This window comes from Martes martes (assembly GCF_963455335.1).
Source record: "Martes martes genome assembly, chromosome: X".
NCBI classification, from domain to species: Eukaryota; Metazoa; Chordata; class Mammalia; order Carnivora; family Mustelidae; genus Martes; species Martes martes.
This window is the reverse complement of record NC_137897.1, coordinates 35,000,810-35,026,044: the sequence shown is the minus strand read 5'-3', so window position 1 is coordinate 35,026,044 and position 25,235 is coordinate 35,000,810. Positions and strand designations below refer to the sequence as shown.

General features: G+C 40.9%; 1 protein-coding gene across 2 annotated transcripts in view; it reads left to right on the top strand.

The window, feature by feature from the left end:
* The window catches only part of CASK (calcium/calmodulin dependent serine protein kinase), a 342,806-nt gene that overhangs the window by 279,192 nt on the left and 38,379 nt on the right, over nt 1-25,235 (top strand). For both annotated transcript variants that reach the window (XM_080794824.1, XM_080794823.1), the window contains exons 12-14: nt 10,228-10,305; nt 12,961-13,041; nt 17,936-18,124. In XM_080794824.1, coding sequence (XP_080650950.1) covers nt 10,228-10,305; nt 12,961-13,041; nt 17,936-18,124 — 348 coding nt within the window. The remainder of the gene's footprint in view (nt 1-10,227; nt 10,306-12,960; nt 13,042-17,935; nt 18,125-25,235) is intronic.

Genomic DNA, 25,235 nt, shown 5'->3' with positions numbered 1-25,235 from the left:
ATCGAGCCCCGCATCGGGCTCTCTGCTCAGCGGGGAGCCTGCTTCCCCCTCTCTCTCTGCCTGCCTGTCTGCCTACTTGTGATCTCTCTCTCTCTGTCAAATAAATAAATAAAATCTTTAAAAAAAAAAAAGAATAGCCATTATGATTTGTTTCTTACAAATCTTAATTTTAGAGTTAATTGCCAACTGAAAAAGGCCGACAGAACAGTCATGTTAGGTCATCTGAGGCCACTGCTTGAGTTTCTCAGAAAGAGCTGTCAGCTGCCCAGAATCTTCCACAGTGGCCTATATTGTTAGGCCACCGAAGGGATGGTCTTTTTAGACGGAACTAGGAGGTCAAGCAAGTCTTAATTTCTTGGTTTCAAAAATAAATCTCCATAAGTACGATGTTCTAATGGGCAGGAAACAAAAGCAGCTCTGTACACAGACAACTAAAACCTAAACCAAACGAGGGCCTCCTTTGGGGTACTTTCACTGTCAAAATCCACAGTATTTTGCATCCCTCTGAAGAACTCAAATTGGCCCAGGTGAACTGATTGTTCAGTTTCCTTTTTTGCTGTCAGAGGAAAACTTTCATAATTGATTTAGTTACAGTAGCATATGACTAAGCCAGCTGGGCCCCTTCTTAAGAGTTCAGGTAAGGGTATATACCCCATCGTGATTTTCTAAAGCTTGATTTAAGCTAGGATTTCACTACCAGACCGTTAGGCTAACGTTTTCCTGGAACATCTAACTCAAGGGCTCCCGGGACCATTCTTACTGGGCACAAAATCAAATACGTATTTCTAACTTTACCCAAAATAACCTGGGCCATAGCAATGGTGGGCAGCCCTGAACCTTTCTCCAGGGTAAATCTAACTTCCAGGGGCGCCTGGGTGGCTCAGTCATTAAGCATCTGCCTTTGGCTCAGGTCATGATCCCGGAGTCTTGGGATCGAGCCCCTCATCAGGGGGAGCTCAGTGGGAAGCCTGCTTCTCCCTCTCCCACTCCCCCCGCTTGTATTCCCTCTCTCGCTAAGTCTCTATCAAATAAATAAGTCCTTTAAAAAAATAAAATTTATAAAATTTAGCTATTTACATGTTTTCTGACTTTTCAGAGGGAAAGTCAGCACAAAATAGAAATTGTGAAGGATAGCGCGCAAATGAAATGGAAGTGTATTCTTCAAATGAATGGAGTGTATTATCTCCACACAAATGGAGATTCATCTGTGAAACTAATCTTTGAGGGCTTCCTTCAACTATTTTTTAAAAATTAAATTGATTTTTAGAAGTTTTATGGAATATTAATTCTTAGGAAAAACGATTTTCAGTGCAGAGAGGAAAGGTATTTTTTAATCCCATAAAAGAAAAATGCCCTGGGTGATTTTAATTTCTTTTTGTAAATCATAATATCTCAATGCGTAATCATTCTTAGATTTGTGAGCAGGATAGGTTATAGAAGTTCATTGCAAAGTTTCATTGGAGCTTAAATTTTTGAAAATCCCATTTTATATTTTTTATCTTACGTTAGTCATCATACAGTACATCATTAGTTTTTTTTTTTTTTTTTTTTTTTTTAATTTTTTTTTTTAGGATTTTATTTATTTATTTGACAGAGAGAGATCACAAGCAGATGAAGAGGAAGGCAGAGAGAGAGGAGGAAGCAGGCTCCCTGCTGAGCAGAGAGCCCGATGCGGGGCTCGATCCCAGGACCCTGGGATCATGACCTGAGCCGAAGGCAAAGGCTTTAACCCACTGAGCCACCCAGGTGCCCCACATCATTAGTTTTTGATGTGGTGTTCCAAGATTCATTGTTTGCGTATAACACCCAGTGCTCCATGCAGTACATGCCCTCCTTAATATCCATCACCAGGCTCACCCATCCCTCCTCCCCCCCCCAAAACCTTCAGTTTGTTTCCCAGAGTCCACAGTCTCTCGTGATTCGTCTCCCCCTCTGATTTCCCCCACTTCATTTCTCCCTTCCTTCTCCTAATGTCCTCCATGCTATTCCTCATGTTCCACAAATAAGTGAAAACATATGATAATTGACTTTCTCTACTTGACTTATTTCACTCAGCATAATCTCCTGCAGTTCCACCCATGTTGATGCAAAAGTTGGGTATTCGTCCTTTCTGATGGCTGCGTAATATTCCATTGTATATATGGACCACATCATCTTCTTTTTTTTTTTTTTTAAGGACTACATCTTCTTTATCCATTCATCTGTTGAAGGGCATCTTGGCTCTTTCCACAGTTGAGCTATTGTGGACATTGCTGCTGTGAACATTGGGGTGCATGTGGCCCTTCTTTTCACTGCATCTCTATCTTTGGGGTAAATACCCAGTGGTACAGTTGCTGGGTCATAGGCTAGCCCTATTTTTAACTTTTTGAGGAACCTCCACACTTTTCCAAAGTGGCTGTACCACCTTGCATTCCCACCAACAATGACAGTGTAAGAGGGTTCCCCTTTCTCCACAACATCTCCAACATTTGTTGTCTCTTGCCTTGTCAGTTTTTGCCATTCTAACTGGTGTAAGGTGGTATCTCAATGTGGTTTTGATTTGAATTCCCCTGATGGCTAATGATGATGAACATTTATTCATGTGTCTGTTAGTCATTTGTATGTCTTCTTGGGAGAAGTGTCCGTATCTTCTGCCCATTTTTTGACTTAATTATTTGGTTTTTGGGTGTTGAGTTTGAGAAGTTCTTTATAGATAGTGGATATCATTCCTTTATCTGTAGTGTCATTTGCAAATATGTTCTCCCATTCTGTGGGTTATATCTTTTTTTGTTGACTGTTTCCTTTGTTGTCCAGAAGCTTTTTATCTTGATGAAGTCCGAGGAGTTCATTTTCACTTTTGTTTCCCTTGCCTTTGGAGATGTGTCTTGAAAGAAGTTTCTGTAGCTGATGTTGAAGAGGTTACTGCCTATGTTCTCCTATGTTTTAGGACTTTGATGGATTCCTGTCTCACATTGAGGTCTTTCATCCATTTAGAGCTTATCTTTGTGTATGGTGTAAGCGAATGGTTGAGTTTCATTCTTCTGTATATAGCTGTCCAATTTTCCCAGCACCATTTATTGAAGAGATAATCTTGTTTCCATTGGATATTTTTTCCTGCTTTGTCAAAGATTAGTTGACCATAGAGTTGAGGGTCCATCCATATTTGGGATCTCTATTCTGTTCCACTGATCTATGTGTCTGTTTTTGTGCCAGTACCATGCTGTTTTGGTGATCACAGCTTTGTCATATAGCTTGAAATCAGGCAACATGGTGCCCCCAGCTTCGTTTTTCGTAGTAAATCACCTTTCCCTCACAGTTTGCCAGATTTCAAACGTATTTTTAAAAAATACTGTTGGAGGGCGCCTGGGTGGCTCAGTGGGTTAAGCCTCTGCCTTCAGCTCAGGTCATGATCTCAGGGTCCTGGGATCGAGTCCCACATCGGGCTCTCTGCTCGGCAGGGAGCCTGCTTCCTCCTCTCTCTCTCTGCCGACTTGTGATCTCTCTCTGTCAAATAAATAAATAAAATCTTTAAAAAAATACTGTTGGATATCAACAGCTGACCCCAGGTTCACCAAAAAGAAGTGACACATTGAAGCTTGTTTCTAATCACTGAGCTTCTTCAGATAACTCAGAAACTGTACAGAAAGTTCTATTTTAAGTAAGATGCCCTGTTTCCAGGACAAGTCATTCCCATTATTGTTATGCAGTGTAAATCCGTGAACAGCATTATCATCTGTTGTACCAGGATCGCAGACACACTTCATTACATACTTTTCAGCTAAATATTTGACTCTTAAAAACTTGAATTCCTTTCCAGTAGGGAGCTTGTTCAATCTCTTTGAAGGAAGTGGTAAGAGGGTAGTTGCTCATGAACTTGAGTGGAGTTCCCTACAACTCTACAAAGGCATTCATTATTTGGCCCATGTCTGCAGTCTCGTTGCAAAAGTTATCATCTTATCTCAGCCAATATGCATTCTGGTCCTGAGATTTGGTTTCCTCTGTGCTGAAGTTAGTGGGACATACAACCCAGTGAGAGTAACTTTATGGTTGTCTGCCAACCATTCCATTTTAAATGTTGATCTTGCCGAATGCTTCATATAAACCGGGTGCAAAACAAAGGCTTCTGTTTAAGGGCTAGAAACCAGAAGAGCATGAGATATGATGGAACATGGTTTTAAAAAAAAAGGAAACTTGATTTAGTGTGTTGGATGTGAATAAAAAGTGACATCTTAACAGATTTCATCTTTATGTTTGGAAGTACACTCTCAGGAGAGTTGAATTTAATATTACCACCAACTTTAGTCTGCTCTGTTTAAAATAGCCCATCTCCAATATAGAATTGTGGCCTCCTAACAGAACTGTGCTTCTATTTCTTAAGACAGAAAGATTAAGCGTGTGCACATAGCTGTGTGTGGCTATATCTGACCCAGCGCCAGAGAGGAGCAGAGAGCGGTGTGTCTGAGACAGCATCCAGCAGTCTGTTCCCCTTACAGCTGTCCACATTTCCTCGTTCTGCTGTGTGTGTGTGTGTGTGTGTGTTTTAATAAAAAGTGCTGAAGTTAGGGAACCTTAACTTCATTGGAAAGAGAGAACAGTAACAGATTCATTCTTGTTTTCTCTCTAGGGATAATTTTTTTTCTAAAGATTTTATTTATTGAGCAAGAGAGCAAGCATGAACAGGGCGAGGGACAGAGGGACAGGGAGAAGCAGGCCCCCCGCTGAGCAGCGATTCCCAGGCCCCTCTCTAGGGATAAATTATTAACATTCTTCCCTCCCTCTGCCTCATCTTCTATACCTCAGCCTTACAAATACACTGAATACCTTTAAACTGAGGGTTACCAGAGGGGAGGCAGGCAGGGGAATGGGGTAAATAGGGGATGGGATTGAGGCGGGCACTCGTGATGAGCTCTGGGTGATGTGTGGAAGTGTTGGGTCACAGTGGTACACCTGGAACTCATATAACACTGTAAGTTAACTGGAAGTAAGAACTTAGGAGGCGCCTGGATGGCTCAGTTGGTTAAGCATCCGAGTCCTGAGTTCGGCTCAGGTCATGATCTCAGAGTCATGAGATCGAGCCCCGCATCAGGCGCCACACTAAATGTGGAGGCTGCCAAAGATTCCCTATCTCCCTCTTCACATCCTCCCCCACCCCCACCCCACCACACTCACTATCTCTGAAAAAAAAAAAAAAAAAAAAATGAAACAAAGTTCAAAAACCAATACACTTGATATCTTCAAATAGCAGGAAAGCAAATAGCAGAAAGAAATATATTTTACCATTTCAGTCCACCATGAACTTAAGCTTCTCGAGCCAGGGATTGGCAAACTATGGTGCTCAGGCCAAATCCAGCCAGCCACCTATTTTTGGAAATAAAGTTTTATTGGAACACCGCCATGTCCTTTCACTTATGGGTTGTTAATGGCTGCCTTTGCATACACGGCAAGGCTGAGTGGCTGACAGACTCCTTACTGCCACAAAGCCTGAGATATTTATCACCAGGAAATGAATAGAATTCTAGCATTCTTTAACAGGGCAAGATTTGCAGTTGATTGACTAAAATCTTCCAAATCATATTTAGTATATTCTTTTTCCTACAACCTGTAAGTAGCATTCTCTACAGTTCTCTCCCCAAATATTTGCTGAAGGTTGTCTCCCTGGCAGAAGACTTTGTATGTTCCTGAATTCTGATATAAAGCAAGGAAGTCTGGTATGAGAGAAAGGATGGCACATCAGGAGTTCACGGTCTAGTCGCTGCTGTTCTGGCTATAGAACCTTGAGCGTGACACTTAACCTCACTGGACCTCTGCTTCCTCCTTAAAATGGAGGAGGTGAAGAAGCAAATTACCTTTTAAAAAGTGGAGGAGCTGAACCATATTTGATGAAGTAAATCAGCCTTGAAACACACCCAAAAGAAATATGGTCAAAATAGATTTCTTAATTTTGAGGGAAAGTTTTAACTATGCAGGAAGGACCAAAGATAAATGATACCTGGTTCCTAAAGAAACAAGCTAAGAAAGTATTCCCAGTCTGTTTATTTTTAGGTCACTCTGAAATTTTTCTTGAAATATCTATTTCCAGTTCCTCTGCACCAGCTCAAATATGCCTTTCTTTTTTAAAGAAACATGTATTAAGCATCTCTAGTGTACTCAGCCCCATGTGAGGCGCTGTTACTGAATGTCAGGGAACTCAAGAGTCTGGTCGTGGAAAAGAGAAAACAGCCCTTAAAAAGCATGTTCCAGAATCCTTTCCCTCGGGCAGCTAGGGTCCTCTTGGCTATCGATGCGCTTGATGTGGCAGTCGTCAGATGCTGGCTTTGTCCTGGGTTCTGCATCATCAGTGGACTCTGGAGCAGGCCTCAGCAGCACCCTCTCAGCTCCTGCACCCAGGCATTACCCCACAGCTAATTATTTCTGGATCCCTTTGCTCCATGCAGGCAGCCCTCTTGGACAGGGCTCCATCAAGATGGCTGCAGCCGGATCACACTCTGAGGCAGCTCCTTGACTCATGGGAAACACACACATTCACTGCAGGTGTGGGGTGCCCTACCGCCAGACTCACCCTGCTGGCAAGGGCTGCCCCGGGTGGCCTCCGGCCAGGAGAGAGGCAGGCATCAATATATTTTTACTCGGGACCACAAACATCACCTGTCAAGCCGCCCCAAGGACTCTCTCTCACAGTACCCCTGGTACACTGCGATGGGCCTCATAAGTCACTGCCACTCGGCAAGCATCCCTCCAGAGAGTGAGATAACGAGCTCTGGTTACTGGCACCTCCATTTTCTGGGTGTGGTTCTCGTGGAGCACCGACCACCCTTCACTGGCATGAGGAAAAAGGCAACTCCCTCTGCCCTCCTACCCAGGAGGAAGGAAGGGGAGATCAAATACTTGGTCTCCTCATCCTGTGACTCCGACAGACGCCAGACTTCTGCCTCTGTAGGCAGAACGGGGCATGCGGGTGAGTACGGAAGGGCCGTTTTGGCTGCCTTCCAGCAAGCCCTAGAAGGACGGTCTGGCAGCTTTTTAGCAGGCTCAGTGCTACTTCCTTCCTATAGGCCTTAGCTCTGGGCTCCAGCTGAAGGTACAAGAGGTACAGAGGAAGTCCCAAATCATATCATTCTAGATGGTCTTTATACATGCTGCAGCCTGCCTTTGTTCTCAAAACCCAGCCACGTCTCACCACCTAGACTTGGACTTTGAATCCCTAAGAACGAGAACTTGAAAAGCTACATATTTCTCGGACTACTGTTTTAAAACACTAAAGTTACATTGCATTAAAGCATTCCTCCATGGAGGACTTTTTCTTTACCTGCTTTGCCACATTTCTAAATGGTTTGTATTTGGGCGCCTGGATGGCTCAGTGGGTTAAGCCTCTGCCTCCAGCTCAGGTCATGATCCCAGGGTCCTGGGATCGAGCCCCACATCAGGCTCTCTGCTCAGCGGGGAGCCTGCTTCCCCCCGCATCTCTCTCTGCCTGCATCTCTGCCTGCTTGTGATATCTGTCAAATAAATAAATAAAATCTTTTAAAAATAAATAAATAAATAAATAAATGGTTTGTATTTGTTGTGGATATCGCTAAAATATTTTGAGTCCCAAAGGCAAAAACCCAGTCCCAGAAAGTGAAGAGGAGAAATGAAGGTTGGCATCTTATGCATGCATATCCAGATAGTCTCCAACTTGGGGCTCACTCAACTGAGATCCCTTCCAGTTGATAGCGCTGGGAACCATACTACTCTCAGGTTCTCAACAGGATCCAGCTGACACAGGTTTCTGGGCTTTTGGCTCTATGTGTCCTTGGAATCTGGGAGTTTTTTGAGGACAAGACTGTCCTCTTTTTCATTTTCATAACCCCAGTAAAGAGAACTGCACTGCCTAGTACATAGTAGGAGCTCAGTTGGTGGATGGATGGGTAGATGGAGGAGACAACAAGGACTCACTTCTGATGGTGACAAAGTGAGCCCCGTCTCTCCCTGCCCCTTCCTGCCATGGTTCTTACTCGCCCTTCTGCTTCAAGAGCAGCCAGTTGAGAATCACCATCTGTTCTTAGCTATCCATTGTGTCCAGTAACTGCTGGAACTGCTCCAGTCCCGGGATCTCCTAGGAGCTGGAGGGACAGCTCAGTGCCCCCACCTCAGACAGAAGACCCCCTCTTTTAATTCCTTCCTCTGCTTCTGCCTTGATGAGAAGCACCCAACCTCTCCCTCATTCCACCACTAGTCCCACTGCACTTTGGGCGAATATGTGATGAACTGAATCAGGCCAGACCAAAGGAACAGAGGAAAATTTGGTCTGAGCACTTTTTTGGAAGCAGGGCCCTAAAAAATGTTGAAACTCCGGGCATCCGTATGTCACCTGTGAAGAGGCTATAAACCTAGAACAGTGGTTCTCGCTTTACTACCCTGTGCCTCAGTTTCCTCATCTGTAAAGTGGGAATAATAAAGGGTATCGACCTGATAGGTTTGCCTGAGGTTAAACGAGGGAATATGTATTAAGAATTTTCACTAATAACTAACATCTAGTAAGTGTTCAATAAAAGTAGTAATTCTTGTTGTTGGTATGACTACTGTTACTCTCTGGAGTTAGCACTTTGTGGGCGCCTCGGTGGCTCAGTCGGTTAAGCGTCTGCCTTCGGCTCAGGTCATGATCTCAGGATCCTGGGATTGGGCCCTGCTTCGGGCTCTCTGCTCAGTGGGGAGTCTGCTTCTCCCTCTCACTCTCCCTCTATGCTCTCTCTCTTTCTCTCTCAAATAAATAAAATCTTCTAAAAATCATAAGGAAGAGAAAATACATTTAGAGTACTGTACTGTTTTTATTAGGGGGGAAAACGCAGTAAGTTGACCTGTGCAGTTCAGACCCGTGCTGTTCAAGGGTCAACTGTATAATATTTTAAACAGCATTTTACTAGCCTACTTACAGTGTTCATTTAATCTCTCATTTACAGTGTTCATTTAATCTCTCATTTAGTAGTACTTTCTCAAGGCCCTCATTTAAAAATGGTCACTGCTTTATCTTCATATTGTCCTCATTGGTCATCTTTGTAATTAATTTATGTATTCATAAGGCATTTTTATGTATGGTGTGGCCCAAACAAATCATAAGGCTTTATCTTGCATCTGTATAAAGAAATCTAACTGTAACCTGAAGGATGTATACAGTCAGTATTTGACCTGTACACGAGCATTGTGGTACACAGGAGGAGGGAAAAAAGAACTAAACAGGGTCGCCTGGGTGGCTCAGTGGGTTAAGCCTCTGCCTTCGGCTCGGGTTGTAATCCCAGGGTCCTGGGATCAAGCGCGCATCTGGCTCTCTGCTCAGCGGGGAGTCTGCTTCCCCCTCTCTTTCTGCCTGCCTCTCTGCCTACTTGTGATCTCTGTGAGGTAAATAAATAAAATCTTAAAAAAAAAAAAGAACTAAACAAAAACCAAGCAGGGAAAAAAAACCACCTATTTTAGAGAAGTTGGGAAATAGACATTTTGCAGACTGGCCAAAATCCATTTTAATTTTTCACTTTTCAAAGCAGACTATCAAATGAGCCATTTTGTTTGAGGTAGAAATTAGTATTTTAATTGCATTTCCACCCTACAGAGATTTTTCTTTAAGGAATTGATTGTCTTCAGAAAGTCAAAGTTAGGATCAGTTAGATTTGTGGCATTTTTGAAATATATTTAGATTCTTCTCAGTGTCTTCTCATGCTCTGTGAATTTGCAAATTCAAAAGGAAAAAGTTCATGTCCTTGACTTCCTGCTGAAGGATGCCAGCACTGATACTGTTAATAAACAACCCTAGTAAAACAAGCATAAACCTTTTGTGAGAACATTCCTTCCTAGAAGGAGTTGGTTTGCCCTTTCCCAAGATTTCAATTTCGGTGAAAATTTTTTCAGACATGTCTTGGCCAGAAAGCGTTCTTTCGTTTTGCTCTATATCCATGTTAGTGAGTGTTGCTTCTACCAGAGGCAACAAAATATTGCAGTTCTGAAGTAGTGATCGATTTTAAGTGAGAAAGGAAACTGCCACATTGACAGAATCTTGGACCATCTATTTGAAGATGATTTTCTAAAACAATACACGTAAGACTCCTCTTGCAACAAGTTACGCTGAATGAGTAAGAGATTATTAATGGAAGGAGACCCTGAAATCATCAGCAAGCGTTTGTCAGAGGAAGATTTTGTTTAGTGAAATAGTAAGTAGGCAGCTCTGTACTTTTAGCAAAGAATTAGGAGTGTTGATTGGATTTTCTTCTTTGCTTTTAGCTGTATGACAAAATTAACACAAAATCTTCGCCACAAATCAGGAATCCTCCGAGTGATGCAGTACAGAGAGCCAAAGAGGTAAGTGATATATTTTATAAATGTATCTGGGAGTCATATTTGCTACCTTTATTGAAAACATTTCCGCTGCACAGTAAAGAGGTGGTTTTCTTGGAGTCACAGTAGACCATACAGTCAGATTTAGTATTTCTAAGTTTATCACTGAACATTTTACATACAGGAAAGAAAGAAAAGCCTCAGGGACAACAATGCCTTGATTTCTAGTTCTGGTTCTGCTCTATAAACTTGAACATGTTAATATATCAATTGTACTTCTCTTTTTTTTTCAGTAAGTTATTTTACTGCGCATGGTTGGAAATAGGCTCTGAAAATTTGAGTTGCTTCTTTAAGACAGTAGTGTTTGGAAATTAAATATCTATAACAATTAAGTATACTGAGTTCAGAGAGAAGTCATTTTATAAATTATCAGCTAGTGTACATGGCTGTACCTGTTACCAACTTTTTTTTAATGTTTTTAAATGTTTAAGTGTTTTTTAAAGTAAAGATTACTTTAATACCTAACGTGGGGCTCAAACTCACAAGCCCGAGATCAAGAATCACAGGCTGTGCTGACTGAGCCAGCCGGGCACCCTGATTTTTTTATTATAGAAATATGATATTGCAAAAAGTTTGGATAAGTAAAAATCCATCCATAACCCCAGCACCCTAACACAGTAATTTTCATTTCTGTGTATACACTTCCTGTCACTATCATTTGCATATAAATTTTATCTTTTTGCATATACATTTCATGTAGCTGCAATCAAAATACATCTTTTCTTACCTGACATTATATAATCATTTTTCCAGTGTTTATACTTGGTCTTCATAAATATAAATTCTAATGAAGGGGTAAGTCTTTGTTATTACTAAATTATAATGAATTAGCAAGTCCTCCATAATTAGACGTGTACTTTTTTTCTTTCACTTTTTGATGTTATAAAAGTCCGTATGCAAATTAACATTTCCCTTTGAAAGCAGTTTTTATACAGTGAGACTACTAAGTGAAAAGAGTATGAAAAACAGAATTCCTTCCCTACCAGATTTTAAACACCCATGCCTGCACTAGAGAGCCTTGCATATTCACTGAGAAACAAGACCAGCCGTGCTGCTGGACCTGCCCATGCGGTCAAGGGCGCCAGCCAGGGGCCGTTCTCTCTGACTTAGGGGACCACACCTTGATGTTTAAAAGTACAGACCTTAAAAAAAAAAATAAAATAAAATAAAAGTACAGACCTTGAGAGAAGCAGGGACCAGAGAGAACACATGATTTCATCCTTTCATTTCACTGGTAGAGACACTCAAAGCATAAAATATACTGAGGAGACTTTGCTTATGATCTTCCTTACACAATATGAATTAACCGCATAACCAGCACTTGTTAAGGGTTCTTTTAGATAAGAAAGAAACTTGTAGTGTTTGGTCTTTTTCCTTCTTCCCTGAGGAGGTGATTGAGTAGCACTTAGGTATACCTGCAAGATCTAAAGGACCTCTTAATGCTCCGTCTTGCCCCAGTATTCAGATTCTCCAAGATGGGGGCACCTGAGTGGCTCAGTGGGTTAAAGCCTCTGCCTTCGGCTCAGGTCATGATCCCAGGGTCCTGGGATCAAGCCCCGAATCGGGCTCTCTGCCCAGCAGGGAGCCTGCTTCCACCTCTCTCTCTATCTGCCTGCCTCTCTGCCTACTTGTGATCGCTGCCTGTCAAGTAAATAAATAAAATCTTTAAAAAAAAAAAAGATTCTCCAAGATGATGCGAGAGATTACTCTGGGTGGATGACTTGTGTGCCCCTGACATCCAGCCCTCCTGAAGCCATCTTTGATTGGCTCAACTTTAGGAGTGCAATATGTATAACTACTCTGTGAGTCCAACCATCTAAGGTTAGAAGAACTGCAGTAGTGTGTTTACGCTGGGGTGGGGGGGCGGGCAGGACAACAGAGGCTTTTCCCTGGTCTCCTGTCACATACTCAAATTTTAAATGGAGAAACTCCATCCTGATGGTAACGGATAACTTTTAGAGTGGAAGGAGAAGTTTTCAGTGGTTTGGGGTTTGGGGTTTGGGGTTTTAACTATTCCCTTGGATTCCCTGGCAGTGAACGCTAGGAAGTGTTGGCAGAGGCGTGGTTTCCGCTATGTGAGGAGATGTGTGCGGAGAACAGCACGGACTCTGCCAGGCTGCAGGAAAATTACTAAAGTGTTTCTTTTCTTTAAATGGTTCTTTATGTGAGCCTGTGTCATTTTAATCTTTCTAAAAGGAATCGACTGTTTTGTTAATGTAAAAAAAGCTGTTCTTAACTTTTATTACAGATTCATTTTGATAGTGAGTTTGGAAAAAGATTTGTAAAGATATTTGCCCATTAAGTTAGTTAAGTGACTTATACCTGTAGTAAATATGTATTGTGGACTTGTCATTTTGTTTTGTATTTTTCAATAACCTTTTGGGTTATAGTTGGGTAATTGAGTCAGAGAAATTATAGCAATTTCTTTTATTTTTTTTATTACCATCAATAGTGTTCTTTCATATTGATAACCTTTAATAAAGTGATGAATTTTTTCCAAAGTAATTGTTTCGCCTGCTGTTAAAAAAAATCTATTCATAATTTCTAATTTAAAAGAATTCTCTATTTTCTAAAGCTGGCGTCCTGTTTATACTGTTCTACATCTTGCTTATTTTTTAGGTATTGGAAGAAATTTCATGTTACCCTGAGAATAATGATGCAAAGGAACTAAAGCGTATTTTAACACAACCTCATTTCATGGTAAGTACCGATTAAACTTCTCTAGAACTAAAACCTCATTTTCAAAAAAAGTTTTTAATAATCCTCCTAAAATGTGGCTGTCTTTGTCAGATATGGCTTTACTTATATAATATCAGACTGTTAAGAGTACAGTACCAGGTAATACCAAATACATCAAGATCCTTTTTGTTTACTTTGTGTCATAGTTGTAAAGATGCTATCCCTATGGTCATCACACAAGGGATTTGCCTCCTGCTAGGATAGTTCTTAAGTCACTGGAACTGTGTATGGTATTTAAACCACAAAGAACTCAAACTAGAGACGGGTTTCACTTGAAAAGATCCCAGGTGGGCTCTTTTTCACCTCTGATCCCAGGTGGTTTAGTGGAGGAATTCCATCACTTGACGATGCAGAACTCTTACAGTCTCTTCACTCATTTCTACTGTATGGAAACCGGGGACAGCACCTGTAGTTAGCCAGTTACAATGCTAAATGGTTAAACAGAACTCAAAACAGATGAGATGCCTTTCTGTGAAAGAAGGTCCAGATGTGTCTACTGAGCTGCAGTTCAAAAGCATGATTACAAGTGGAAATTTATGTTAAATATAACATTTTTTATTATGTTCAGTTAGCCACTGTATAGTACCTCATTAGTTTTTGAATATACCATTTTTAAAACATTAGCCACCAGGGGTGCCTGGGTGGCTCAGTTGATTAAGCATCCAACTCTTGATTTCAGCTCAGGTCATGATGTCAGGGTCACAAGATGGAACCCTGTGTCAGGCTCCATGCTCAATAGGGAGTCTGCTTGAGATTCTCTCTCCCCCTCTCCCCCTCCACCCCACTCATGCTCTCTCTCTCTATCCCTCTCTCTCAAATAAATAAAGGTTTTTTTTAAGATTTTATTTATTTATCTGACAGACAGAGATCACAAGTAGGCAGGGAGAGAGGAGGGGAAGCAGACTCCCTGCTGAGCAGAGAGCCCGATGCGGGGCTCGATCCCAGGATCCTGGGATCATGACCTGAGCCGAAGGCAGAGGCTTTAACCCACTGAGCCACCCAGGCACCCCAATAAATAAAATCTTTAAAAAAAAAAAAAGCTAGGCAAGGTTGGCAGAGGCCAGACCAAGTCAGGTCTTCTAGGCTGTGACAAGGAGTCTGGATTTTCTCCTGATCGCAGTCAGGCAACACTGAGTGACTGTGAACAGGAAAATATGATCAGATCTGTGCTTGAAAGATCCCTGGGGCTGGTGTGCAGAGAATGGTTTCTGGTGGGGATGAGAATTAAAAGAGGCTGTGGTGAGAGGTGGTAGAGGCTTGCAAAAGGCTGGAGCTGGTGGGAAATGGGCAGGCTGCGATGCAACATGGAGATGGTTGGACACAACAGGACTTGCTGATGGCTGGGATGTGAGGGAGTGTGGCTAAGCCCATTTTACAATCCAGAGAGGAAACTGCCCTAGAAAGGTAATGAGACTTGCTAGAGGTCACTCACCTAGTAAGTGGTCTTGCTGCGGTTCAAAACCTAGATCTTGTGGGCTCCAAAGCCTGTGCTCCTAAAAGTTGGTTGACCTGTCATGAGGGTCCATTTTCCTATAAACTTGAGCTCACTGGTCGTTCCCAAATAAGCATATGTTTAAATAACATCCCATGTGGAAAATACACTTCTGAGCTATATATACTATGTTAAATAAGCTTTTAAGTGCTGGAGCTTTTATCGTATAAGCATTTTAAAGTCATGATTTCAAAATCTTGGTATTTTTAAAGAAATATTAATAGCTTAAAGGGAAATATTGTAATGCTTATGTTTTTATTATACTGAGGTTTGGGGGTTATTCTTAGCATAGTTATCATTTCACACTTACTGCCTCAATTATCTGACTTTTTCTTTGCTTTCTGATCATTAAAACATGAAGGTTTAATATTGAATTACCTGACACTTAAAATATAGATAGTTGTGAATATTAAAGTAATTAAAGAATAAAAAGGAATAGGTTTGAATTATTTTTTTAAAGTCTGTATTCTAGGGGCATGTGGGTGGCTCAGTCATTAAGTGTCTGCCTTCGGCTCAGGTCATGATCCCAGGGTCCTGGGATGGAGTCCTGCATCAGGCTCCTTCTCAGCAGGAAGCTGCCTTCTTCCTCTCCCACTCCCCCTGCTTGTGTTCCCTCTCTCGGTGTCTCTCTGTCAAATAAATAAATTAAATCTTTTTTTAAAAGTCTGTATTCTATCTTTAGAGGTCATGACAAAAAATTATCACACTAATCCCTTTTTCAATTATTCCTTTTGAAAGACTTTTTTTTACAGAAGAATAAATAGATCCTTTGCTTATTGCAGTTGTAAAATATAAAACATTATAAAGACAAATATTAATAGAAGAGAAAGTTAATAAAGTTAATGCTTTTTTCCTTTAAGAAGTAAGATCTAGGGGCGCCTGGCTGGCTCAGTCAGTAGAGCATGTAGTTCTTGATCTTAGGGTCATGAGTTCAAGCCCCACACTGGGCATAGAGCCTACTTAATTAAAAAAATAAAAATGAAAGAAAGTATCTGGAACAGAAGATTTTAAAAGCAAATCTGTATCCTACTTTCTCAAAAAAAAATAAGATGGTTAAAATCACCTTAGATTATGATGCTATTCTTATTATTTAGTGGCCCATTGTACGATTGATAATTAAGAAGCCAGAGGAGCCACTTTTCAACCATAAAATTCATATTTTTCCTGCTTATTTTAAAGTAATCAGATATTTTTTCACTGTAGTCTCAAGTTAATTGTCTTGTCCATGTCCTTTCTAGAGTACAAAAAGTGAAAGTATTTCTTTCCTATTACATGATTCTTATGTAATTAAAACTAATAGCTATTTCAGCTTATTACCAATTGCTCAATTATACCTCATAACATATTCGGAGAAAAATATCGAGACTTAGATTTTTCCAATTTTTTATTCTGCATATTCTTTTTCCTTTTTTTAGATTTTATCTGCTTATTTTGGAGAGAGAGCATGCACATGCACGTGCTTGCGGGGGGGAGGGACAGAGGAAGAGGGGAGAATGAATCCTCAAGCAGATTCCCCGCCCAGCTGAGCAGGGAGCCGTTAAGGAGCTCCAGCTCGTAACCCCGAGATCGTGCCCTGAGCTGAAATCAAGAGTCGGACACTTAACTGACTGAGCCACCCAGGCACCACTTGTATATTCTTTTTTACTGGCTTCCTTGAACAATCTATCAGTAGCCCCTTTTTTTCGGTTTGCATATACATTCGAACTTTAGGGGTAAGTTTTATTTTTGACAGCAGCCTTGACAGTGGCAAATCATGCTTAGCATCAAGTATGACCTTATTCAGTGACCTAATTTGAGTATTTTTCTGTTGAAGTTCTATTTGGGTATTATTTTGTGATTGTTGGGACTTAACCCTTCCATAGAAATAATACACTAAATACAAGTGTTTGCTTATGTAACTTAAAAGGTTGAGTAGAAATCATTTGCAAAAAAGCAGCATAAACACTTTCTCCAACCCATGTGACGCGTTCTCCTGATGAAAGCTTGGTTCTTTGCTTGCCAGGCTCTACAGCCTCCAGTCATACAAAGCTTGTCTTTGAAAGTTCCCCAATTATGGAAGCTACATCTATAGTTGGTATGACGAACCTAATATTAGCCGAGGAAGTTTTTCAGTTGGTCTCTTACTGATTTTTGCTTTCTGCCCTAAATATTAGTCTCTTAAGTGGCCACAATTAACCCAGGAAAAGAAGGATTTACTCCCAGAGCCCAACCACCACACTTGGGCCTGGGGTGCCAGTGCAGGGTGCAGCCAGGGCAGGGATCCAGAAGCCAGGGTCCCCAGGGCTTTCATGGAGCCCTGCGCTCAAGTGGTGCACTGTTCTGTGCCCAATCACCCAGACCCCAGGTTAGACCAGCCCTCTGCGGTCTTGAAAGTAGCTGCCATTTCCCTGAGAAACCCAAACGCATTATCTCCAAGCACATGCTCTACTGAGAGGACAGACCAACACCACCTTCTGTACGATTTTGCTGCATTGTTACCTTTTAGTTTTGCCTCGTATGCATGCCTTTAAGGTTAAAATAGCCAAGTCATGACTTTAATAAGCTTTTTAATTAAATAACTTAATTTGAGATGCGAAGGGTTATACTTTTAAAGCAGTTTTAATTGCATTTCATGATCTCCGGATATTTCATCGCCATGCAGATCACAGATTAAAATAGAACGGAGTTTGTAGTTAGCACACGAGAAAGTAGAATCTGTGCAGAGCTCCAAACGTGCTGATATTCAGCCATAAAATTCTTTTTGAAAGAGAAATGTTCAAGTATTCATGGCTATTAAAAACTTTTTTCTGGTGACACAGAAAGGACAGTAAGCAGAAGAATATCCTTTTTTAGGGAAACCAGGGGTCTTGGTTATCCAGTTTCACCAAGATAGCATATGCGGGTATCAATACAAAGAAATCACTTTTTCTTTGTTTGCAGGCTTCGCAAAAATATTGATGATAATAATTGTCAACTTATTTTTCATTTGGGCAAGGGCTCCAAAAAAGAAAAATAACAAAAACATTACATACATTTAGACTTTGAGCTCCATATTGTATGTGATATTTTGGAAAATTACATTTTTTTTTCAGACACACCGGTGTGTCTTTTTATTCCTTTTACTAAGTCATAGGTTATAAATTATCTTCATCCTTTGGTTAATACTGTCCAGAAAGATATTTGCTCAAAACTCCAATTATTGCATTGTTTCTTTTTAAATGTGTTCCCATTGTAAGCCCTAGCCCAAATTTGCCACCTCTGTTTACAGATGATTCTTTCTACTTAGTTCTTTGAAATTGCATTATGTCTGCCTTTATTTGAAATAACACATTTCTCCTGACATAGTGCTATTATTAATATTTCACTTTCTTCATAAACTACCAGGCCTTACTTCAGACTCACGATGTAGTGGCTCATGAAGTTTACAGTGATGAAGCACTGAGGGTCACTCCTCCCCCCACCTCGCCCTATTTAAATGGTGATTCTCCAGAAAGCGCCAACGGAGATATGGATATGGAGAATGTGACCAGAGTCCGCCTGGTCCAGTTCCAAAAGAACACAGATGAGCCCATGGTAAGTTTTCTAGACTCTAAAGTCCCAGCCGGAAGTAGGGCACCCAACTGCAGCCTGTACTGCTAGGAGGTGGGGAGGGAAGGCGGGCATGGACAGTGTGAAAAGCGGTCTGTCTCCAGCTCCTCCACCACCACCTCCGAGCCCACACCCAGAGCTGTTCCACCTGACAGCGTGCCTGAAGCTCCCTGCACCCCCCCCCCGCCTCTCCTTTCACAAATGCTCTGCAGCTTCACCCAGAAAAGGACCTACCAGCTACAGCACTCCAGGAAAAACCTCTGGGGCACAATTTGAAATACTGGTATCAACAAAGCGAATGTCTAATGACATTGTGAAAAACATCTTCTTATAAGATCTTTGGCCTTCAGCAAAATGAGAGGAAGACTAATCCGGAAGGCCTTCTAAGAACTGAGTGATGTGGCTAGAATAACATTCCTTCCATTCACATCTATCTCTTTGATACGAATTCGTTTCCTCGGGGTGTAGGAACAGCATTGGAATAGAACTGACGCTGAACCCACCTCATTGTCACAGAATTCTCGTACATGGGGAAAGGAAGATCGAGGAAAGACTCCTTGGAGTGAAGCGAGCAAAGTGGGGTGTGGGGCAGTAGGGCAGAGTGGAGACCGTCCAGGCCACCCAAGCGGCACGTGCAGAAGCCTGCGGGTTAAAAGGGCTCTTCTGGGTGGAAAGAGGGCACCACAGCTGCAGTATAGAAAACGGGGGCTGGCAGGAACAGACACACAGGGTGTTGAAAGAATGTTAAGGCATGTTAAGGATTCTGTTCTTTATCTCAAAGACAGTGGAAGGCTATTGAAGAGTTTCAAGCACGGAGAGATCAGAGTTGCATTTTAAATTTTTTAAATTTTTTTTTAAAGATTTTATTTATTTATTTGACAGAGATCACAAGTAGGCAGACAGGCAGGCAGAGAGAGAGAGGAGGTAGCAGGCTCCCTGCAGAGCAGAGAGGCTGATGCGGGGCTTGATCCCAGGACCCTGGGACCATGACCTGAGTTGAAGGCAGAGGCTTTAACCCACTGAGCCATCCAAGTGCCCCCAGAGTTGCATTTTAGAAAGACTGCCCTCCAGAGAACGGATTAGAGGGGGAGGAGGGAGGTTGTGGGGAGACCCGTGAGGAAGTTATTGGCTCAGGACCAGGGAGAGCGGTTGGAACTGGGAGGTAGAGGCGCAGATACCAAATGGAAAGAGGTGAACAGACTTAACAAAAAAGTAAAATCAATGGACCTGGATAACAGACGGCCAGTGGGGACAGAGGGAGAAACAGTTACCAAGGATGTCCCTTAAGCTTTAGGTGTTCACAGTCAGATGGCCGGTGATGCTACCCACTGAGATAAAGACCATTGGAAAAGTTCCATGTTTGGGGGAGGAATCCTATCTTAAGGGGGGAGAAAAAGCCTTCAGTCTTAGGTACTCCTATCTTTCCCTCAGAGCATAGAAAAGGGATATTGCAATATAGAAAAGCAAATTCCCTACTTAAGAAAGCTGCCCGGTTGCTTTCCAGATTAAAGGGAGAGCCACAGAGCAGTGATTCTCTGACTGTGATTTTCAGAGAGCCCTCAGCTCTAGATGTTTCTGGCTATAATTCTCATTTACTGATCTCTGCGCAGCACTTAAAGCAGTCAGGGGGCATGTGAATCACTTCACCCCTTTTCAGTGTCATCCAAACAACCCTTTGGCTTAAGCATGCAGGCAGTAGCAGCCTTTGGGTGCCTTGGGCAAATCACTTCAAGTCTGCTCATACTTTGCTTAGCAATTATTGCCAGAAGCATACTTGACTAAATGACCCCCCAGATCCCACCCTGCTCTGAAAGTCTAATACCCATTTATTCATATTACGTATTCATTCACTCATTTAGCAAATGTTTGTTAAGTGCCCACTATGTGCACATCACTATGTTGGATGCCAGTAATGTAGTGGCAGGAAAGACACAGCCCCTTCCCAGAGCTCACTTTCCCCAGGGCTGCCAACATCAAATAAATAAATACGCAGTTTAGCAGAGTTTGCTAAACAGGAAGAGTTAGCGATAGAGCTGTAGAGGAGAAAAGACTGTGTCCGAGAGGCAGGAAGAAGTGGTGACGTTCAGCCAAGCAAAACAGAGAGGAAAGCTGGAGGGGACAGCAAGAAGGAGGCCCAGAAGTGTCCAGTGATTATCATATTCTAAAGTAGCCCAATGACATTTGTATGATCCTTCCTGTGGAGGCTCACTACCTAAACCCACAGGCTGAGTAAAAGTGTATCCCTCAGTTACTTTCTTCAGAAAGCATAAAATGGCCAAGTCTCCCCTAGAAGCTTCCTTAAAGAAGCCCTTCTCTGTTCTATCTTTGATCCCACCGAAAGTGTGTATTCTCCTTTTGACTGGTTGCCATAAAAAATGGAAATTATTTGATATAAAATAGATGTTTTCAATAATGGAATACAGTTCCCTGTTACATTTAATACAGCTTCATTTTCTTGGTTAGTTGTCTTATTAAAAGCATTATATTGCTGTTCAGGATATACCTATATGATCTCTTTTGCTTTTTGGACCTTCTATAATGTGTCCAGCTATTTTAGATCCACCCTATAAGGATGATACACTCCCATCACACCCTTGTTTTCCCATTTGCAACTTCACCTTGAAATTACTCTCAGTCAGTTGAGACTCCCTCAGTTGCAAGTGATAAAGACCAAAGTTGAACTAGCTTGGACGGTAGGGGAAAGGCTTATGTAAACAAGGAAAGGCCCGGAGTCTATCCCAAGCTGGGGGTAGGTTCATGAGTAGGCACCCAGCCCAACCTGAGCCAGTCCCTTCCCTGGAGTTTGGGAACATGGGAACAGAGAGAATGTGAGTCAGTTCCTCTCTGCAAAGAAATGTTTGGGGCAGACAAAATAATAAATGTTAACTCTAGTTGGTTTGAGGTGAACATCCCCCTAGTCATGATTGACCCTGCCTGTCTCATCACTATTGTCTGTTCACTAATGAATAGTCTCATTCATTATGTGCTTAGCCAAGTGCCTGCCCACATAACAGGATCATGATAACGTTGGTTGAACGGATACATTAATTTATTAATTTCAAGGATTGAACCCCCATCATACTATCATTTCCCTTATGAAATTAGATTTGAGTTACACGTGAATTTATAACATTTCTCCAGGAACACCTCTCTTGGTAACCGTACATGCTGATTGAATATACAAGTTGGAAATGAAACTTGAACATTACAGTTGAATGTTGGGACTAGAAACATTTTGATATACCAGTTTTTCACATTGCTTGCTCACCACTTCTAAGAACTGAAAAATAGGAACCAAGCAAAGTTATATTTTCTGGAATTGTGCAGATTCCGAGTCTAAATTATAAAGGCTCAGATATTTTCATGAACCTTTCCAACAGAGTGTTGTTCTCCAATGAAGAAGATAAGACCGTCCCCCTACCCTTAATCATCTCAAAATCAAAACCAGTTTTCACCAAGGGAACTTGTTAAAAATATAGGTTTCTGGGCTCCATTCCAGACTTCCTGAATCTAAATCCAAGGAGTGAGTTTAAGAGACTGTATTATTTAAAAGGTCCCCATGTGATTTTTAGGATCCGCCAGGTCTAGTCCAAAAAATATGGTTATGAAAGTTTATCTTATAATAGAGAATAATGGGAAAACAAAAAGTAATCTCTGTAGACTAGTAGTCTGGCATTAAATATGTGGAGCTTCTACTTCTGGCCAAGATGAAGTAACAAGGATCAGATTTACCCTCTCACCCGAAATAACCAAAAAAAAAAAACATTTTTAAACAAACGAAATTACATAAAAGAACAGTTTTCGAGACATTGGACATCAGGCAACATAAGAAAATGATCCCTAAGAGACAGGAAGCAAACAGGGTGAGCCCTATGATCGCCTGACCTTATTGACTTGAAAGAGTTCCCAGGCCACAACACAGGAAGGGAGAACTGAGGCAGAGCAGGCAGTTCTGAATTGAGGACACAGAGCTGAGAATCCAAGGTGACCTAGGCACCTAAAGTGCACAGGACAGAGGACCAAAGAAAAGAGAGATGCACAGGAAGAGAACCCCCAGAGATCTGTAGAAGGTCCCCCTGAAGTATTCATTTGAGTTATGATCAGTGCATTTATGAGAGGAAACTACCCAGAGCCAAGGAAAGACCATCCAAAAGATTTAGAGGGAACAGTACCCAACACTCACTGCCTGTTAACCAACCAGCTGTCCTGGCAAACGAATTCATGGCACGGTGTATAGAGTGCTCAGGAAAATCTTGTCTCAGTAATGAGGAATAATTAGCCCTAGGCTCAGAATTGCTCAAGATCTGCCTAACAAATCATGAAAGCAAGACCCAAAGCATCAAACTAATTGACCCAAGTAAGTGAACTACATCCCAGAACAAAGCCTAAGAATATTTATAAGAATAAAAAACATCTAACATGCAGCAAGATAAAATTTACAATGTCTAGCATTGAATCAAAGATTACTAGGCATGTAAAGAAGGGGGACAGTATGACCTATAACATAGTGAATAATCAATCAAAACTGACAGACCTGACAAAGATATTAGACTTAGCAGAAGAATATACTGTGGGATTAATGGCAGATCAGACATTTGAGAAGCAAAGATTAGTAAACTCAAAGATACAGCAATAGAAACTATGAAAAATGAAATACAGAAAAAGAATTTTTAAAAATGAAAAAAGCAGGGGCCTTGGTGGCTTCGTTGGTCAAGCATCTGACTCTTGTTTTCAGCCTAGGTCATGATCTCAGGGTCATGAGATCAAGCCTCGAGTCAGGCACCATGCTGGTTGTGGGTTGTGAAACCTGCTTAAGATTTTCTCTCTCTCCCTTTGCCCCTCCCCGCTGCTTGTGCGGAGCACCCTCCCCCCCAAAAAAGAAAAGAAAAGCATCACTGAGCTCTGGGACAACCTCAGGCAGCATAACATATAGTTAATTGGATTCTATGAAGGAGAAGAGAGTGAAGAAAAAAGAGAAGGGTATTTGAAGAAATAATGTTTGAAAACATTCCAAACCTGATGAAAACTATAAATCTGTAGGTACAACACCACCATGAACCCCGAACCCAAGAAACAATACCAGGGTACATCTTAATCAAATGGTTTAGAAACCATGATAAATAGAAGATCTTAAAAACAGATTAAAAAAAAAAAGAAATGTTGCATACAGAGGAACAAAGTAAGAATGGCATCAGGCTTCTTACCAGAAACAATACAATTGAGAAGGACGGTGTCTTTAAAGTACTGAAGGAAAAAACAAAACCTTGAGATGTTTTGTCTTAGAATTTAAAACCCAGCAAAGGTATGTTTCAAAAACTAAAGGCAAAAACACTTTCAGACATACCAAAACTGAAAGAATTCAGTAGACCTACAGTGTAAGAAATGTTAAAGGATATCCTTATCATTTAAATCTCTTTAAAAGATAATTGGCAGTTTAAGCAAAAATAACAACAATGTGTTTGGGGGCTTATCACATGTAAACGTAAAATGTATAACTAGCACAAAGGTCAGGAGAAAGGAAGTGGAACTATACTCATAAAAGTCTCTTATACTATATGTGACACTGTATAATATCACTCTAATTGTGATAAGTTAAAGATGGATACCGTAAACACTGAAGCAACCACCAAAACAACAAAACCAAATTACAGCCAATCAGACAACACAGGAGAGAAAATAAAGTAAAAATAAACTAATCCAAAAGAAGGCAGAAAAAGAGGACAAGGGAAACATGGAACAGATAGAACAAGAAAATTAAATAGCAAGAAGATGTATTTCTACCTGACTGTGTCACTAATCCTGTGAAATGCAAGGAGTCTGAATTCCCCAAATTAAGAAGCAGAGGTTGTCAGGTGGGAGAGGGGGACAGACCCAATTATATATTGCCTTCAAGAATTGTTTTATACATAAAGATAGAAGTTTCAAAGTAAAAGAATGGAAGAAGAGATACTATGATGGCATTAAACAAAAGGAGGCTGAAGTGGCTGTATTAATATCAAAGCATGTAATTGTCAGACCACATTGTGATTAAGTTGGAAGTGAATAACAGGAAGACCTTGGGAAAACTCCCCACGTATTTGAAAACTAAATAACACAATTCTAAATAACCCGTGGATCAAAGAAGAAATCAAAAGGGAAATTAAAAAGTATTTTGAAGTGAATGAAAATGAAACAACAATATACCAGAATTTCTGGGATGCTGCAAAAGCAGTACTTAGGGAGTAATGTGTAACACTAGACACCTTTATTAGAAAAGAAATATCTTAAATGACTTCAGCTTCTACCTTAGGAAACTAGAACAAAAAAGAGCACATTAAACACAAGGTGAGTGAAAGAAAAGAAATAATAAAGATCAAAGTGGAAATTAATGAAATAGAAAACAGAATAGAGGAAAAATCAATAAAACAAGCTTTTTCTTTGAGAAGACCAGATTGATCAGAGAAAAAAGAAGACATTAATTACCAATATCCTGCATAAAATAGTGACACTACTACAGAATCTGAAGACATAAAAAAGTATAAGGAATATCTTATAAACAACCTTACACCAAGAAATTCAGTGACTTAGATGAAATGGACAAATTCCCGGGAAGGCAGAAGCACACCAAAACTCCCTTAAGAAATACACTGAATTGCCCTATACTATTTAAAAATTGAATTTGTAGTTAAAAACCATTCCTCAAAGAAAACTCCAAGGTGGCATTACTGGCGAAATCTACCAAACATATAATTCTTCACAAACTTTCCCCAAAACATTGAAAAGGAAGGAATTCTTCCCAACGTTGTTGTTGTTGTTGTTGTTGTTGTTGTTAGGTGGCTAGCATTTATTATTATTAAGTGGCTAGCCTTTTTTACCCTGATAGCAAAACCAGATAAATACAGTACAAGAAAAGAAAACTACAGACTGGTATCCCTCCTAAATATAGATGCAAAAACTCAAATCCATATCTTAACAAAAGAAGAAGACATCATGACCAGCTGGAGACTAGCCCAAGAATACAGCTCACTTCTCATCCTCCAAAGCTAGGAAGAAAATGCAGTCCATGAATGGATAAACAAAATGATACATCCATACAGTGGAATACTCAGCAAGGACA